Source organism: Triplophysa rosa, linkage group LG19 (genome assembly GCF_024868665.1).
Source record: "Triplophysa rosa linkage group LG19, Trosa_1v2, whole genome shotgun sequence".
NCBI lineage: Eukaryota > Metazoa > Chordata > Actinopteri > Cypriniformes > Nemacheilidae > Triplophysa > Triplophysa rosa.
In genome coordinates, this window is record NC_079908.1 from 10,713,064 (window position 1) to 10,728,603 (window position 15,540).

General features: G+C 38.7%; 2 protein-coding genes across 2 annotated transcripts; one reads left to right on the forward strand and one right to left on the reverse strand.

Annotated features, from left to right (window-relative positions):
* The first annotated feature begins 146 nt into the window (after positions 1–146).
* hif1al2 (hypoxia inducible factor 1 subunit alpha, like 2) lies at positions 147–5,401 on the forward strand. Its single transcript, XM_057360893.1, has 14 exons — positions 147–483; positions 1,616–1,842; positions 1,905–2,032; positions 2,132–2,216; positions 2,294–2,370; positions 2,451–2,626; positions 2,709–2,815; positions 2,998–3,145; positions 3,313–3,503; positions 3,572–3,642; positions 4,110–4,327; positions 4,411–4,486; positions 4,594–4,696; positions 4,781–5,401. Exons 1-14 carry the CDS (start codon positions 383–385, stop codon positions 5,044–5,046), a joined length of 1,974 nt encoding a protein of 657 aa, XP_057216876.1. The 5' UTR covers positions 147–382; the 3' UTR covers positions 5,047–5,401.
* Positions 5,402–5,535: 134 nt separating this feature from the next.
* sart1 (spliceosome associated factor 1, recruiter of U4/U6.U5 tri-snRNP) lies at positions 5,536–14,669 on the reverse strand. Its single transcript, XM_057360892.1, has 20 exons — positions 14,150–14,669; positions 13,403–13,457; positions 13,270–13,325; positions 13,039–13,165; positions 12,824–12,929; positions 12,649–12,726; positions 12,353–12,452; positions 11,598–11,740; positions 11,214–11,420; positions 10,951–11,063; positions 10,706–10,848; positions 9,926–10,050; positions 8,912–9,076; positions 8,097–8,207; positions 7,811–7,898; positions 7,635–7,725; positions 6,576–6,711; positions 6,374–6,463; positions 6,012–6,133; positions 5,536–5,751 (listed from the first exon to the last, which is right to left on the reverse strand). The coding sequence occupies exons 1-20, from the start codon at positions 14,403–14,405 to the stop codon at positions 5,733–5,735; spliced, it is 2,331 nt and encodes a 776-aa protein (XP_057216875.1). The 5' UTR covers positions 14,406–14,669; the 3' UTR covers positions 5,536–5,732.
* Positions 14,670–15,540: the final 871 nt, after the last annotated feature.

A 15,540-nucleotide genomic window follows, 5' to 3' on the forward strand; every position in this document is an offset into this window, starting at 1 on the left:
GATCAGCAATTAGCGCTTCAGCAATTCATGCTTGATCTTACTGCTCACATATGTATACTAAATTTACATTTTTCACTTACATCAGCCTTCCTAGGACCATGAGTGGCAGTTAACCAAAAGCCTTATCTACAAGATCTAAATTCTTGGAAAAGTATAGAGCATCTTGTTTTGACAGATACAAACCTATTGGTGCTCAATGGCCAACTGTCACATGCGAGGGTGGGGCTTAAGACCCCAACAGAGAATATGAGTATAAACATGAGCATGGCCAGAGATAACAGCCACATGGACAGTTTTCTGTGAGTATGTTAATTGCTTATTTCTCTGACCATGACCACATGCCACCTGGTAGCATGACCGTTTAGAGTCATTTAAAATTAAAATGACCTCGAAGTATTTGCAAACGGTTAGGGAATTTTTAAATGAAGACAACCATGGGAAGGCCAGAAGACAGCAAATATTCACTGAGCAGAAGAAAAGGCGGTAAGTGAAAAACTAAACCCACTTCATACCAAAGAAAAATCACACACATATTTTTTTGTATTTGGGTATTTTGTATTCGCTTGGATGATAACAATATAGGAACAGGGACAACATTTGCAATTGTATCATAATCATGAGTGTTTTGAAATGCACATGAAAGCACTTTTGCACTATGCTAAAAACTCATGATAACAGAAAGATTTTGATAACACACACACATAAATACACAAACACTTAACTTAAAAACTTACAAATGTTGCTTTCCCATTAAGCAGTTTTGAAATGCTCACACATAAAAAATAAATAAAACTCAGCAATTGCTTGTTAACCTTTAATTTAAAGCCAAAATGATAAAAAAGTAGTTTCTGAATGTAAATTCATATACAAATTCAGATGTATCTCAGAAGACATGACATTGTATCAGAGGCTGCAGGCAAACACGCGTATTGGTGATAAGACAGAGTGACGCAGTCATGACGTCTCTTTTTTCCATTACTAACAGTGCTGTTTCTTCACTGAATGACGCTGGTAAAGCTAAAAGCAATGTGGTTGGTCCCTTAAAAAAGGACAAGGGAGCCCCAGTGTACAAAATGGGGGGTTAATAAAAGAGGGGCTAACTTTCTATTTAAAGGGATACTTCACCCAAAAATGAAAAGTCTGTTATCATTTACTCACCTGCGAGTTGTTCCCAATCTGTATAAATGTCTATGTTCTGATGAACACAAAGAAAGATATTTGGAAGAATGCTTGTAACCAGACAGATCTTGCCCACCATTGACTCCCATAGTAGGAAAATTTACTTTGTCCTTTTTTTTGTTCTGTTAAACACAAAAGAAGATATTTTGAAGAATGTAGGACAGCAAACATTTCTGGGGCACTTTTGACTACCATTGTATTTTTTCCTACTATGGTAGTCAATGGTGGCCAAAAACTGTTTGGTTACAAGCATTCTTCCAAATATCTTTCTCTGTGTTCATCAGAACAAAGACATTTATACAGTTTTGGAACAACTCGAAGGGGAGTAAATGATGACAGAAATTTAATTTTTGGGTGAAGTATCCCTTTAATATAGGCTACAACACAATGCAATCATTTAGTCCTTTAAAAATTCTACATGTTATGTCTTTACCAGGGTCTGCACAGAATGGAGGAAAATGTGTTCTCGTCTGGCGGCACAAAACAGAAGGAAGAAGGAGAACCAGCTGTTCATGGAGTTAACAGCTTTGCTGCCTCTGGATTCAAGTATGGACGGTCAGCGAGACAAAGCGTCAGTCATACGACTTACAATCGCTTACTTGCACCTGAGGGGCCTTCTCAACACCCGGGACACCTGTGCACTGTCCTCTCCTTCTTCACCAGGTAGAACGAAAAGCAATTAAAAGTAGAGAAAGCAAGTTTTCTAAAGGATGCTTTGATTGTAGGAGTGGCTAAATCTCATGAAAGGGGTTTGCTTGATTCTGCACTTGGAGGGTTCGTGGTTTTGTTGTCTTTGAATGGCAAGGTCATCTTCACCACAAGCGATGTCTCTACACATACTGGAATTAATCAGGTAAAGATACTTTAGAATTGAACGTCATTGTTCACAGTTTTTATTTTGAATTCACATTGGCACAAAATGAGAATTGCAAATGTGGAATCGCTCTGACAGATGGATTTGATTGGAAGAAGTTTGCTGGAGTTCTTACATCCATGTGATCAGATGGAGGTGAAGGACATCCTCACTAGACTCATAGGTGAGCACTGTTTAGTCTTCATTGTGTATACATATAAGGATCTTTCTTTTACATCCGATTTCTTGTTGATATTTCAGGAAACCAAGGACAGCAGGAATGTGAAGTGTTCCTCAGAATGAAAAATGCAGTGAACCAGAAACTGTCTCCTTGGAAAGTAAGTGTGTTCTTACTCCATCTTTGCAAAAACAAAAAGACCACCCCCCCAGCGATTTCCTTTCTATTCGCTGTGTATAGATCATTCAGTGCATGGCAAAGAAGACGTCTTCTGCTACCCCAGGGTCCAGCTGTCTACTTCTTCAATGTAGGCTGCTGCCCATGCAGCAGTTCATTGAGATGGATGCAGCGTTGAATACAAATACATTTATGAGTATACACAGCCCAGACATGAAGTTCACCTACTGCCACACAAGGTACAACCTCATGCATTGTATTGCGAGTTGCAAAGATAAATGCTTTGGTCTTCTGTCTTTGACACCTCTTTTTTTGACTCAGAGTTGTCAAGTTGATCGGCTTTAGAGATTCTGAACTGTTTGGCCAATCCGTGTACCAGTACTATCACCCATCTGACTGCCAGAAACTCCGCAACGCACACATCTGCTGTAAGAATGAGATCTTGCGAGCCGTTTCCAGTTTTTGTGCCTAATTTATGCAGTTTATTATTTGCTGGTAAAACAAATGAATCGATGCACCATTGCTTGTCAAACAGTTGAGATAAGATGTATTAAGATCAAATATTTTTGTACAGCTAATAAAAAATGTCTCAAATGTCTATGTGGAACAGTGCTCTCCAAAGGACAGGTGTCGACTGGGAAATATCGTCTGCTGCACAGGCAAGGTGGCTACGTGTGGGCTGAGACAGATGCATCAGTGGTGTGCAACAGTGACACTGGTGCACCAGAGAGCGTCGTCTGCATCAGTTACGTTCTTAGGTTAGACATGTCACATTCACAAATTGTATTTCCTTGTACTTTTATTATATGTGAGGTGTGGACGTTTGTTCATAACGACTACAATGAAACACTTTGAAACAAATTGTGGTTCAGGGAAAATTCCTCAAGTATTTCCTTGATGCGTTTGACTGTCTCTGTCATTATAGTGGCGTGGAGCAGCCCAGTTTGGCATTTATACTGGAGCACACAGAGCAAGTGCTGAAACCATGTAACACATTTTACCCAGAATCCCAGGCTGTCCCTCTTCCACTGTTTGCAGCTCTGGTGGATAGAGAAGACCATAAAACGACAAAAACAAACAATCACAACAATTCTGTTACAAACACAAACCCTAGAGGTATAGAACAGATATAAATATTTTATTTCTTAAAGATGTCATGCTGTAACGTAATTCTTTATGCTTAGAATCTCAAAAGGATGTCCATGGCTCTTCAGATGCGACACATAAGACAGAAGAGTGCTGCAATTTCAACTGTGTAAGTACCACTACCAAAAAACTCACTGGATGCACAAAGATACTCTTTGTTGATATTTGGTGTGGGCAATTCCAGCATTATGGGTGTGATATTTTCAGTCAAAAACTTGAAATAACAATCATCAGAAAATGTTTTTTATACAATATATTAAATCATCTGCTTCTATTTTATTTAAAATAATAAAAATGATAGAGTCCAGACTCCAGAAAAATAGTTTTCTATTTAAAAGAGAGAAAAATTCATGCATCATGGATGTGACAAAAACAGACAGGCTTTTGAGACGCAACATGCTTTGTGGGATTTCTGTGAATTAAAATGTACAAACCAGAATTAATACTACCCAACAAATAGAGAAGAGCTGACTCTTTATAGAACCTAACATAGGTCCATTTATGAGGAATATGGATGTGACCATTCACTTACCCGACTATGGATTGCGGGATGTTTAACATGTGTTTTCACCATAGGATGTGTGCGACCTAGATTTGGACAGTCTGGCTCCTTACATTCCCATGCACGGAGAAGATTTCCCACTAACTCCCATTTTTGATGAGAAGTTGGACAGATCTGAGCTGCTGTTTGACAGTGCACATCACAACCTGACCCCTCAGATGCTACATTCTGAGAAAACCATGAAGAGTCTTACACAAAATCGACAAAGTGACAGTTATTTTGTAACAAACCGGTGTGTATCTTGAAAGTCATTGTTTAACGTAGCAAATAAATTGAGTTTTATATGTTTATAAACGTGACATTTTTTCCTCTTAGGGTTAGTGATACGTCTAACATGATGTCAACCCAGCAGCGGAATAACAGTCTAGATATTGTGAATGGAATTACAAAGGTGTGGCGCGCATGAGGCATAAAAATGACCTACATATTATCTTAATCCACTGTGAAAATACATTCAGCTAAAGGAGCGGTTGAGTAACCCCTCATTTCACCCTTCAGGTTCAGTATAATTATCAACTCTTCTCAGCTGAAAGCGGGACGTATCATCAGAGGAAAGATGCTACGAAAGTCTCACATCTCAACAGAACTGACTGGAACAACAGTAAGACATTGGTTACAAACATGTATATACAGTAACAATATTCTCTCAATTTTCCTCAAAAAACGTTTTCCTCAATTTCATTAGGTGGATCAACAACAAGGCCATGTGTTGAAGTCCAGAATCAACTAGGGTCAATGTGCAGGTCACCTGAGGTCTCCAAGAAGCCATCTCCCTCTCAGTACAGAAGACATCAGGCACATGAAATACATCCAACACCTTTGACTCTGCCCTTGTTGAGCAGGTTGGAGTGCGAGGTCAACGCTCCTCTTGACCCGACATCTTATTTGCTCCAAGGAACTGAAATTACAACCGTTCTGGACCAAGTGGTCTCAGGAATGCCTTGGTGCTGACCTCCAAAAATGCCAAAGAACTTAAATACAATTGATCACTTTCACACACAGTTGGTCAGCAAAACATTATTTAAAATAGTAACTTAATGCCTACCTATAATTACATCACATCCATAAGCATAGTCTCCGTGTGCATTACTAAAACCTGTGTGACGTGAGTGAGGTCTGTTTTTCCATTTAATATTAGGTTTGGTAAAGCCTTTCTCTGCACTTGTCAGTTTTAGGTTAAGGTATGTGAATATGGCGTTGCACCCTCAACCATCTCTGTTTTAAGCATCTTATTAATACATCGTATACATTAATTAATAAACAAAGAAATAAATTGTTTCCATTTAATCAAACGGATAAACTCTCTCATTTTTGCATGTTATAGTTCAGTTCAACAATTTAATAATATTCATATCTGTCATGTTATCGACAACAACACAACTCCTGCACATTTACTTCAGACCCAGATCTACAAAATGAAGTCAGATCAGGTGTTTTCGCAACAGCTTTTAATAAAGTCAAACTAAAAGTTTTACAGAAAATTGGCCAAATCATTAAAGCAGGGTTATAAATTCACACACAAGACAATGTTTGTACATGCATCTTTAGTTGCAACTTATTTTGATTCATTTAAGAACTGGCTAAAAATGCGAAGAGTAAGCGATCTTCTGTCTTTAGGCTCCAGACTCCAGGCAGGATTATTTTGTAATGGTATTCCTGTGAAAAAGAGATGGATAAAATGAATTAAAAACAAGAAATAAGACCATGAAAGTAACAGATCAGACCAAATTCCATTAAAACTATTACTCTATGCAAAAAAACTACAGCATGAAAAACTCACACGATGGTGCATATTTAGCACAAAATATCGATAACTTAACCATTACAAAAGCAAAAATAATTGTATTACAGACGTTTTTCATGTATTTATTTTCTCTTGGAAATTTCCACCACAACATGAATGTATAAACACATACGCATTCATGCTCTTCCCACTGCCGCTCAGCACAATATAAGGAGTTTTCTGGGATTTCTGTTTCTCCTGTAGAAGAGCAACGGTGCCCAGAGGAGTGTCACTGCTACTCATCTTCTTCAGCAGCTGTGGGGAAAACCAGAAGAAGCTTTAACTACTGCTTAAAGGCGCAGTGGTCTCAGGTGGTCAACACTTAACATTTAGTCATAAACATCCTTAATACAGAGTCCAATGTACTGTGATATCTCTACAGAGATACTGAACAAAAATGTCACAAACGCCACATAGTTCCCCTCCATATAAATGAATCATGGGAAGAAAAGCATATTTCTAAAGTGTTTGCCGGAGGATGTGGAGAAAACATACCGCTTCTTCCTCCAGTTTTTTCATCCTCCGTTCGGTTTTCATCTTGCCAGAACCTTTCCCATGGAAACGATGAGACAGCTGTCGGAAAGCCTGGAGGACAAAACGCATTAGGTTAAAGAATCATATGGCTGAATGTCTAAAGCAGGTGAAGTGCTGATGTAACCATGCGATCGGCTGAGCATGCACAAGGTCATGGACAGACCTCTTTAGGGGTGAGTCTGCGACCAGATTCATCAACGTATTCAATCTTGACATCTGGCTTGTAATTATCCTTTTCTTTGAAATCCTGAGTGAAGCCTCTGTATTCCTCTCTCCTGCTGTACTTGTCATCAATATTCCTGCAGTGGCAAATGGAAACATGTCATTTTCCAATAAAAAGGAACAATGTACTTTTGACAATCCAATTACTTTTATTGTAAATAAATAAGACGACGAAAACCTTTGGCAAACTTTTCTCCTTTGGTGTTCACAAAAGAACAGTGACATTGATTTGGAATGGCATGTGGCCAAGTAAATGATTGCGCGAAAATAACTCTAGACCGTTTCAAAGCAACAACATAAACAACATTACTGCGCATGCACGCTTGTGGCTGAACTGAACTTCTTGTATATATCCGCAGAGAATAATCCCTGTTGATTATTTCTGATAACAAGCAAAAGAAATAACAAGTAAATTACATTAGCTGGTAGGGATGTAACAATATCTATACAATATGGCTGCCGTCGCATCATCCAGGTGGATGCTGCACATTGGTGGTGGTTGATGAGATTCCCCCTTCGATGTAAAGCGCTTTGAGTACCCAGAAAAGCGCTATATAAATGTAATGAATTCAATCTAAATCTCACGGTTCGATAATACTTCAGTATAACGTCCACGGTACGATATTTATTGCAATATTTAAAATGACAAATAATGGCTTGGAAACGTGCCATAAGCATCCTCTAATCATAACGGTTGCTTAGAGGTATGAGTTATAGTAGGAGATGGGTCAAATGACCTAAAAACCACTTTTATAAAATAAAATAATTGCACCAGAAAAATATATTATTTTTACTAACATTCTCTATGTTAGGCCCGGAAGATCTATTGTTTCATACACGCATGTGTAGTGCCTGGAATAGCCAGAGTGTTGGATCTTTTATCAGGATCATTAAAAGAAGGGCCATAAACCCCCCCACCTCCCTTTTGTCCTGGTTTCTTGATACCATCATCAAAAGAACAAAGCCAAACCTGGCTCCAGGAGGACCCGGGTGTACTCACATCTTGTCTTCAATGCAGTAGTTATCATCAGTTGGAGCTGGTTTCAGAGCTTTGACACGAGCCATCTTCTGCATCTGTGTATCTAGCAGGCCTAAGAGTGTCAAAAATAAATGCATTTATAAATAAATACGTATATGTTAGATCCAGTTTTAAAGTTTATGTGGTTGACATCTCACCCTTGTTCTTGCACAGAAGCAGAGCTGCAGCGAGACCAGACTTCACGATGGGCTCTTCATCAAGAATAGTTGTAGAGGCTGTCGCAAACTATAAAAATACAACAGAAAAGAAAAGAGTTAAAATATCATGTTAAAGATTACAACTATTTAACTAGCATAGCAGGAACCAGCAATCCTCAAGTCATACCGATAAGATGTAGTTTTATTGTACTGTAACTTAGGGTCACTTAGTTTATGAATTTGGGTTAAAGAAAAAGTTTCCCTCCAACAGCAGCAGAAGACTCACATCAGTGTGTTTCTGCTCCTCGTCCAGGTTGACTGTGCTCCAACCCACATTGTCGTCCATATCAGAGTCTGAATCTCCAGCTCCCTCTTTCTCTTCCTCCTTTTCAAAGTCCTGTGTGATCCAAACAAAACAGATCCATTCAAGATCAGAAGATGATATACATTTTCACAATATTACACTTAAGGGTGGGCGGAATGTCCAAAAATCTATTTCACGGAATAAGTCATTTATTTCACAGAAACAGTCTCCCATTATAATTATATCTTATACCTAATTTTTTTAAGATTGACTTAATTTGTTTATTTATTACAGTTCATTTGAATGCTCACCATAGTTATAACATAGGCAAGTTATGAAAATGTACTAAAGATACCAAATTAAGTTCTGATAATCAGATTTATTATTTATTTATCTTCTGGCTTGATCATATGTCTACTGTAGGAAGATAGGCAACATGTATAACAACGAAGTATGAATATATGCACAAACAATGAGTACAGTATATGACTGGTGTTATAAACTGGTGTTCATGGGGTGTGTACTGTAGGTCTTCATCGCTCTTTACTCTCTATTAGATGCGCATTTTTAGTGTGTTGGGACTCTCTGTCTTTAGGTTTGTTTATTCTTGCGCTTGTCTTTGCACTGCGAGTCTCTGTTGACACACATTGTGTCTCCCAAAACGGGGGTTTGCAGCGCAGAATACATGGAATAGAAAAATATCTTATGGTTGACATTTTATTCCGTGGTAACAGCATATTTCGTCATTCCTCCCAGCCCTAATTACACTTTTAGGAAAGGGTTGGGATGACATGTACCATAATGTCCTCCTGGTCCTCTCGGTTGCCCGACAGTCCGTAAGTGGGGATATCACCAAGAGTGCGGCAAAACTCAGAAGTGGCGTTGAAGACGATATTGTTCTTTTTGTCTGGGTCGTTGTCATCATCTGCATCTGTTGCAAGTCTATTCATGTGCTCAGCCACCTGAAAAGCAGTATTACACACAGACATGCTTAAGAAAAGTTGAAAAGAGAGTTTGTCTTTCCTACAATGACACTGAGCTGATGAACCTACAGTCCCACAGAAAAGAACGGATACCCGGCATATATAAACCTTGCCTACAGGACTATCACTGGATCTGCACCGGCATACTTTCACACCCTCCTACACCCCATCAATAACCCTGCGTTCAGCAAATGAGCGGCATCTTGTATAGCCTTCTCATAAGGGCAGTAAATCGCTTTCCCACTCATTCTCCTTCACAACTCCTTCCTGGTGGAACATTCTTCCTAACTCAGTCCGGTCAACCACATCTCTCACAACATTCAAAAAACTACTTAAAACCCCTCTCTTCTGTGAATACTTGACAGACAAATGAGAAGAAGAAAAAATCTTTGGATTTTATTGCAGGCAAGCCAAGTGTTGATTTTGATGGACTAAATTGATCAAACGCAGTCAACTCACCATCTGGTTTAATTTACCAAACAAAAAAATGCCAATTTTTTTTCTAAATTAACTTAAGGGGAAAATATATATATAACTACTTTGCCATTAAAAAACAAAAAAAAACTATTTTAATGGCTGCAACAGTAGTATTGGCAGTGTAATGGGATACAAATTTTTTTTTTTTTAAATCGGGCTCGGGCCAATAATTCTGATAAGCTTGTCGGGCAGGGCCGGCCTTGGGCAGGGCTCTACTCTGTACGTCGCTTTGGATAAAAGCGTCTGCTAAATGTAAATGTAAACCAAATTTTCTTTGACTTTAAATGCAAACTTCTATAACACTGACAATTCCTTCAATACTCCAATGAACATTAAGGAAGAGACACCGACCCGTTCGCCTGAGTCTTTGAGCATCAGTTTCTGTCTGAGTTTCCTCTGTTTCTCCAGCTGCTTCTGGAGCTCCTGCTCGGCTTCATCTTCCTCTATCGCAGCAGGTTCAGGAAGAGCAAAGTCCTCTGAGAGAGAAAAGAAATGAGTGTTTATTAGCGAACAGTAGCTGCGTTTATTACCCTTCAAAATACGCAAATTGAAATAGCGCATTAAAAATACGGCCAATGGAAACACGTCAATTTGGCAAAAACTCCCATACATTGCAAATATATTGAAAAAGTGTTTTATCAGGCAATACGATAAAGGCATATTTCGCAAAACTGCAATGGAAACACTTTTTGTTGTATTTACAAGTCACGTGGCATACAAAAGTCACATGATTATTCATGGTATTTTTTGGCAGAACACTTGGAAAGATAGGATGCAAGGAATTCACATTAAGTATCTCTTATATGTCAGGAAAACGAGTATGGACATTTATTAGGAACAGTGAGGTATTATGAAAATATATAAGGAGACATTTCTCTTTACTCTTTCATCACAGTAGGTGGCACTATGCACTAAAGTTGGTTTGCAACCTGCCAAAATGACTTATCGTGAGAAGAAACAAAATACACTTTAATCGCATAACATTGTTTAATGGAAACGCAGAAATTCCGCAATGTTTTTTTAATCGACATTTAGAAAATATCGCTTAAGTTTTGCGCAAATCTGCAATGGAAACCTGGCTACTGATGCAATTTCCTGTTTGGCACAGCAACAGAAATGATAAAGTCTTACCATCTTCACTAATGTCCATGTCAGCCATTCTAATGTCGTCTGACCGCAGCAGTACATCATTCACCCTGCTAGTGGTTTCCATAGCAACATTCTCCAGCGTCTTCCCCTCTTCATCTGCTTCTCTTCTGCCCCGCCCTCGAGACCTAGATGGCAGAACCACTGTTAGATTGATCAGTCAGCAAAGAGATATTTACCTGTGGTGCTGCCGGACTATTTATGAGCAAATGATTCACAGTTTTATTTACCTGGAGCCGAAATCTGTGCTGCGAGTGTCGTCCAACAACAAATCATCAGCACTGCGGGGTTTCTCCTTCTTTCTGATTTTCTTGACTTTGCATTTGGTCTTTTTGAAACCGACCTGAAGTCACGCATAACAAATACGCAGAATAAGCAAAGTCAAACGAAATAAGCTCTGTTCAGACTGCACATCTCGAATTTGTTTTTCAGATCTTATCTTTGGGACTCCACGTAAATAAATCAGATCTGTTTGAAGACATTTGGAGCTCACCATCTCTTGTGGTGTGTAGTATTCGGTGGCGAGGGTGAGAGAAGGCATGTCCAGCGACTGTGCCTGACTGCGCAGATTCTCTCTGATGGCCTGCAGCTCACGCTCTCTCTCACCCCCCACAAATCCTCCAGCACTCAGCCTGAAGCTCTTTTTCTTCTCCCCCTCGATCTCCTCATCATACTTGGACAACACAGACTTTTCCTTGAACTGGAAAGAATTCATAAAGAAAAGAAAATGTTACAACATTATGTATAATTTGCATACAATACGTATAACGTTTTGTATAAATGCATACAATAACTAAATGTATATAATCAAGTTGAAAACTTGACTAACGCAATGGACACCAAAGTGAAAAGATAAAAAGGTAACATGTGATCTTACATTGACCATGTCATCCACGCTCTCCTCTTCTTCATAAGGTTTATAATCAGGTTTTTTCTTCTTGAGTTCCACATTTTTCTCCGCTTTCTCTTTGTCCACAAGGCCCACATTCACCAGCACGTCCTCCTTCTCTTCAAGAACGCCTGTGAAAATCACCCACACAGAAAAGCTGTGAGAGTGTGCCAGTATGACGGTGTGTGGGTTGTGTCAGTTATTTGTAATTTAACAGATGCTTGCTTATTAAAGGTCCAGCGTGTAACAATGAAAGGTCCGGCGAATATAAGGATCTATTGACAGGAATGCAATATAATATACATAACTATGTCTTCAGACTATACATTCAGAAGCCTTATGTTTTCATTATCTTAGAATGAGCTATTTCTATCTACCTACACCGCGGGTTCCCTTGCATGGAATGCGGCATGTGGTTTCTACAGTATCCCTAATAGGACAAACTACAGAGTGCGTTTCGTAAATACGTTATCCCCTTTGGCAAAGAAGTGAAAATGTGATGTCATGTTTGTCCTGTGTCAGTTGCCGTAGTGCTTCGAAAAGAAGGGGTAGAGTGAGCCGTTGGTTGCAATTCGCAACCTCACCACTAGACGCCGCTAAAATCTCCACATTGCTCCTTCAAAGCAACAGTATAGCATTTTTTTTACAAACCATCTAAAATTTCAATTTCTTAACCTGTGACTTTCAGATTACTAGCCCAATCCTTTAACCACCAATCCATAACCATGATCACATATTCTCACCTTTGTCTTCAAGCGTAAGGATCACTAACTCCCCTTCTTTAAAAGAATCCATCTTGTGTTGAACTTTGAGCCCTCTGAGATCACGCGAGCTGTATGATTCCTGGTTAATACAAATAAATTGGTTAGGTAACTAGTAACTAAAACATTAAACTGAGAATTCTCTTACAAGAAGACCCAATAATACCATAAACAAACAAATCAGTGTAAATATATTCATACCCAGGCCTAAAAAAACAATTAAATTAAATAAATTGTTCTATAAATGTCTGACTGGGGACCAGCAAAAAGTCACACACCTGCTTTTCCTGCGCAAACTCTTGCTCAACCAGATTGCTCACACCAAACTCCTCATCCATCTCCTCTAAGAGCTTTGCCTGAAGGGAGAGCAAATGTAGAGAAGAGAAAAATAAAGTCACGTTTGGTTACGCGAGACCCGAAACCTTTGCAACAGCACATCTGCTCCATCCATACCCTCTTTTCTGCCAACTCTTTCTCCTTGGCCATTTTGCGACTCTTCTCTACCCATGCAGCTGTGTCATCCAGCCACGGTTCATCATCTCCAAGTGTCTTCACTTTTCTGAATACATAAAAAATTCTAACTTTACTGCTCTCATTCATAGCATGACTTACATGAAACTGGCTTTCTAAAAAGTTTTTATATCTGATTGATTGTAACCATTTCCTACCCCAGTTTCTGATTGAGCAGACGCTTCTCTTTGAGAGCAGCCATTTTCTCTCTCATCTCAGCCTGCTGTCTGATCTGAACAGGGTTAATGGTCTCAGCCACCAATGGTTCCTCTTTAGTTCCCGCTTCTGAGGAACCATCAAATAACAAGAAAATGCATCAAATTGAACAAGTACAATCAAAGCAATTAATTATTTAAAACTTTGGTGTAATTTCAACAGAAACACCTTACCTTTCTTGGATTCATTGAGATCAAGGGGTTTCAAACCTAGCTTGGCCCTTAGCTTACTGCAAGAGAAAGCATAACGGCATTTACAAAAGTGTTTTTTCAAATAGTAAGCATTGCAGACGCTACAAAAACATACTTGGTCTCTTCGATGCTAAGTGAAGCATCACCACTTGCGGATTTAGGACCAGGATCTGCAACATAAGATGATGCCATGAGTACCATTCAACACAATAACAAGATGTTAAGATAAAAGAAAACATCATTAATCACTCAGAGAACAGCACATGTGCCTTCTCTGAAAGGGATGAAAGCCTTAAAATGAACCTTGGGTATAGAGAGATGTATGGCTTAATATATAAACAATGGCATTGACTTTATAAATGTGAAATTAAAAAAACTGTGTAACTATTACAGTATCCATAAACTTTGAAAAAATATTTTTACTCTGAGGCCGCCATTTTTCAGCGAAGCACACACGTTTCCATTATAAATATATATATATTTTTTATCCTACAGCACCTTATATTTACTGAAAAACTGATAAGTGTGTCTGTGTTCAGTTTGGCTGCCTGTGCGTGCAACCATTTTACGTCATCGAAAAAGAACATGGCGGCCTCCTTAGGTTGAAATGAGTATTACATTTAGTTTTTTTTTAAGAAATAAAAATATTTGATGTGTTTCTAACGACAAATGTTAGTAGTGTACGGCTATTACAAGGTATTAAGCCATACATCCCTCTATACCCTTGGTTCACTTTAAAAATGACAAGATGTCATATCACAAGACAACGATGTTTCCTGAAAACCCAGTGAAGTACCAAGACAGCACTTGAGGGCCCTAAAATGCTCTCCAGGTAGGCAGCACACTAGGCTTGCAGACTCACCACCGCTTTCCTCGTAGGCAGCATCAGCTTTCTCCTTCTTGACCCGTGGCTCTCCATTGCTCTTCTCGGCTTTACCGCGGCTCTCTTTCTCTGTGCCACGGCTGCTTCTCTCTCTGGAGCGTGATCGCTTTCTCTTCTCTCGCTCTCTATCCTTCTCCTTGTCTCGATCCTTGTGTCGGTGTTTCTTGTGCTCGCGGTGCCGATCCTCTGGATCCCGTTCCTTCTCCTTCTCTTTGTGTTTCTTTGATGAACCCATGTCGAGTTTCGGTCTGTTTGTGGAGGTAACGTTAAGGTAACGTTGTGTGTGTCTCACTGGTCTCTAGCGTAAGTTACTTTAGAGCGCGACGAACTAGCACTTTTTCATCTTAATAACAACAGCGCATAACCCACATATTGTTAAGGTAAGAGTATACGCTCCCTGTTGTAATTAATTCATGATTTAGTATTGCAAAATAACAAACCCGTCTAGACCATCCGCAACAACAATCGTAACACGGTCACGGCGCTCGCTCGCTGTGCATTTAACATCCGGGTTAAATTGACAAGAAAGGTTTGCAGCGCCACCTATCAATGTGGAGTAGTGTTGCCATTCATAATTCATTCAGCCCTGCGTGTTTTAAGTTAAACTGACCTCAAGATTTATCTCGATATTCATAAAACATGCGGTATTTTTTTTAAGTATATACCATTGACACTTTACTACTGTTATTTTATAGTTGTTAAAGGTATAGCTCTCCCCCCAAAAAATTCTGTCATCATTCATTGACCCTCGCGTTGTATTTCTTGTGAAACACAAAAGATATTTTGAGAAACATCTCGGTGGTTTTGTGTCCATACAATGGAAGTACCAATGTTGTGTGATTACCAAAATTCTTCAAAATATCTTCTTTTGTGTTCTGCAGAAGAAAAAAAGTCATACAGGTTTGAAATGACATGGGTGAGTAAATGATGAAATAATTTGTGTTTTATGGTGAACTATCCCTTTAACCTTTCTGTATTTTTGTATTTGCTTGATACTGGTAGGCCTACAATAAAAATACACAATACTGAAATTTAAGTAAATAAACTTTTAAATACTTGTTAAAGAAATACTAATTTATATTGTAATAAAATATATTTCATAATTTGTTTGCTTTAAAAAAAATCACATGAACTGGGAGAGGTAAATAGCCTTTATTTGAAACCCATCTGCACACAATCTACTTGAAAATATGCAAGCTTCATTTGGCATAGTTACCAAAATAAATCTGAATGATGATTGTGACCTTTCAAATAAATGTAAAAATGCCATACCTACTAATTCTAATAAACGTATGCAGAGAGAAATACAAGAGAAATGAAAAACAATGTAGAGATTGTTGTAATAAGTGAAACAAATGGTAAACCTATTG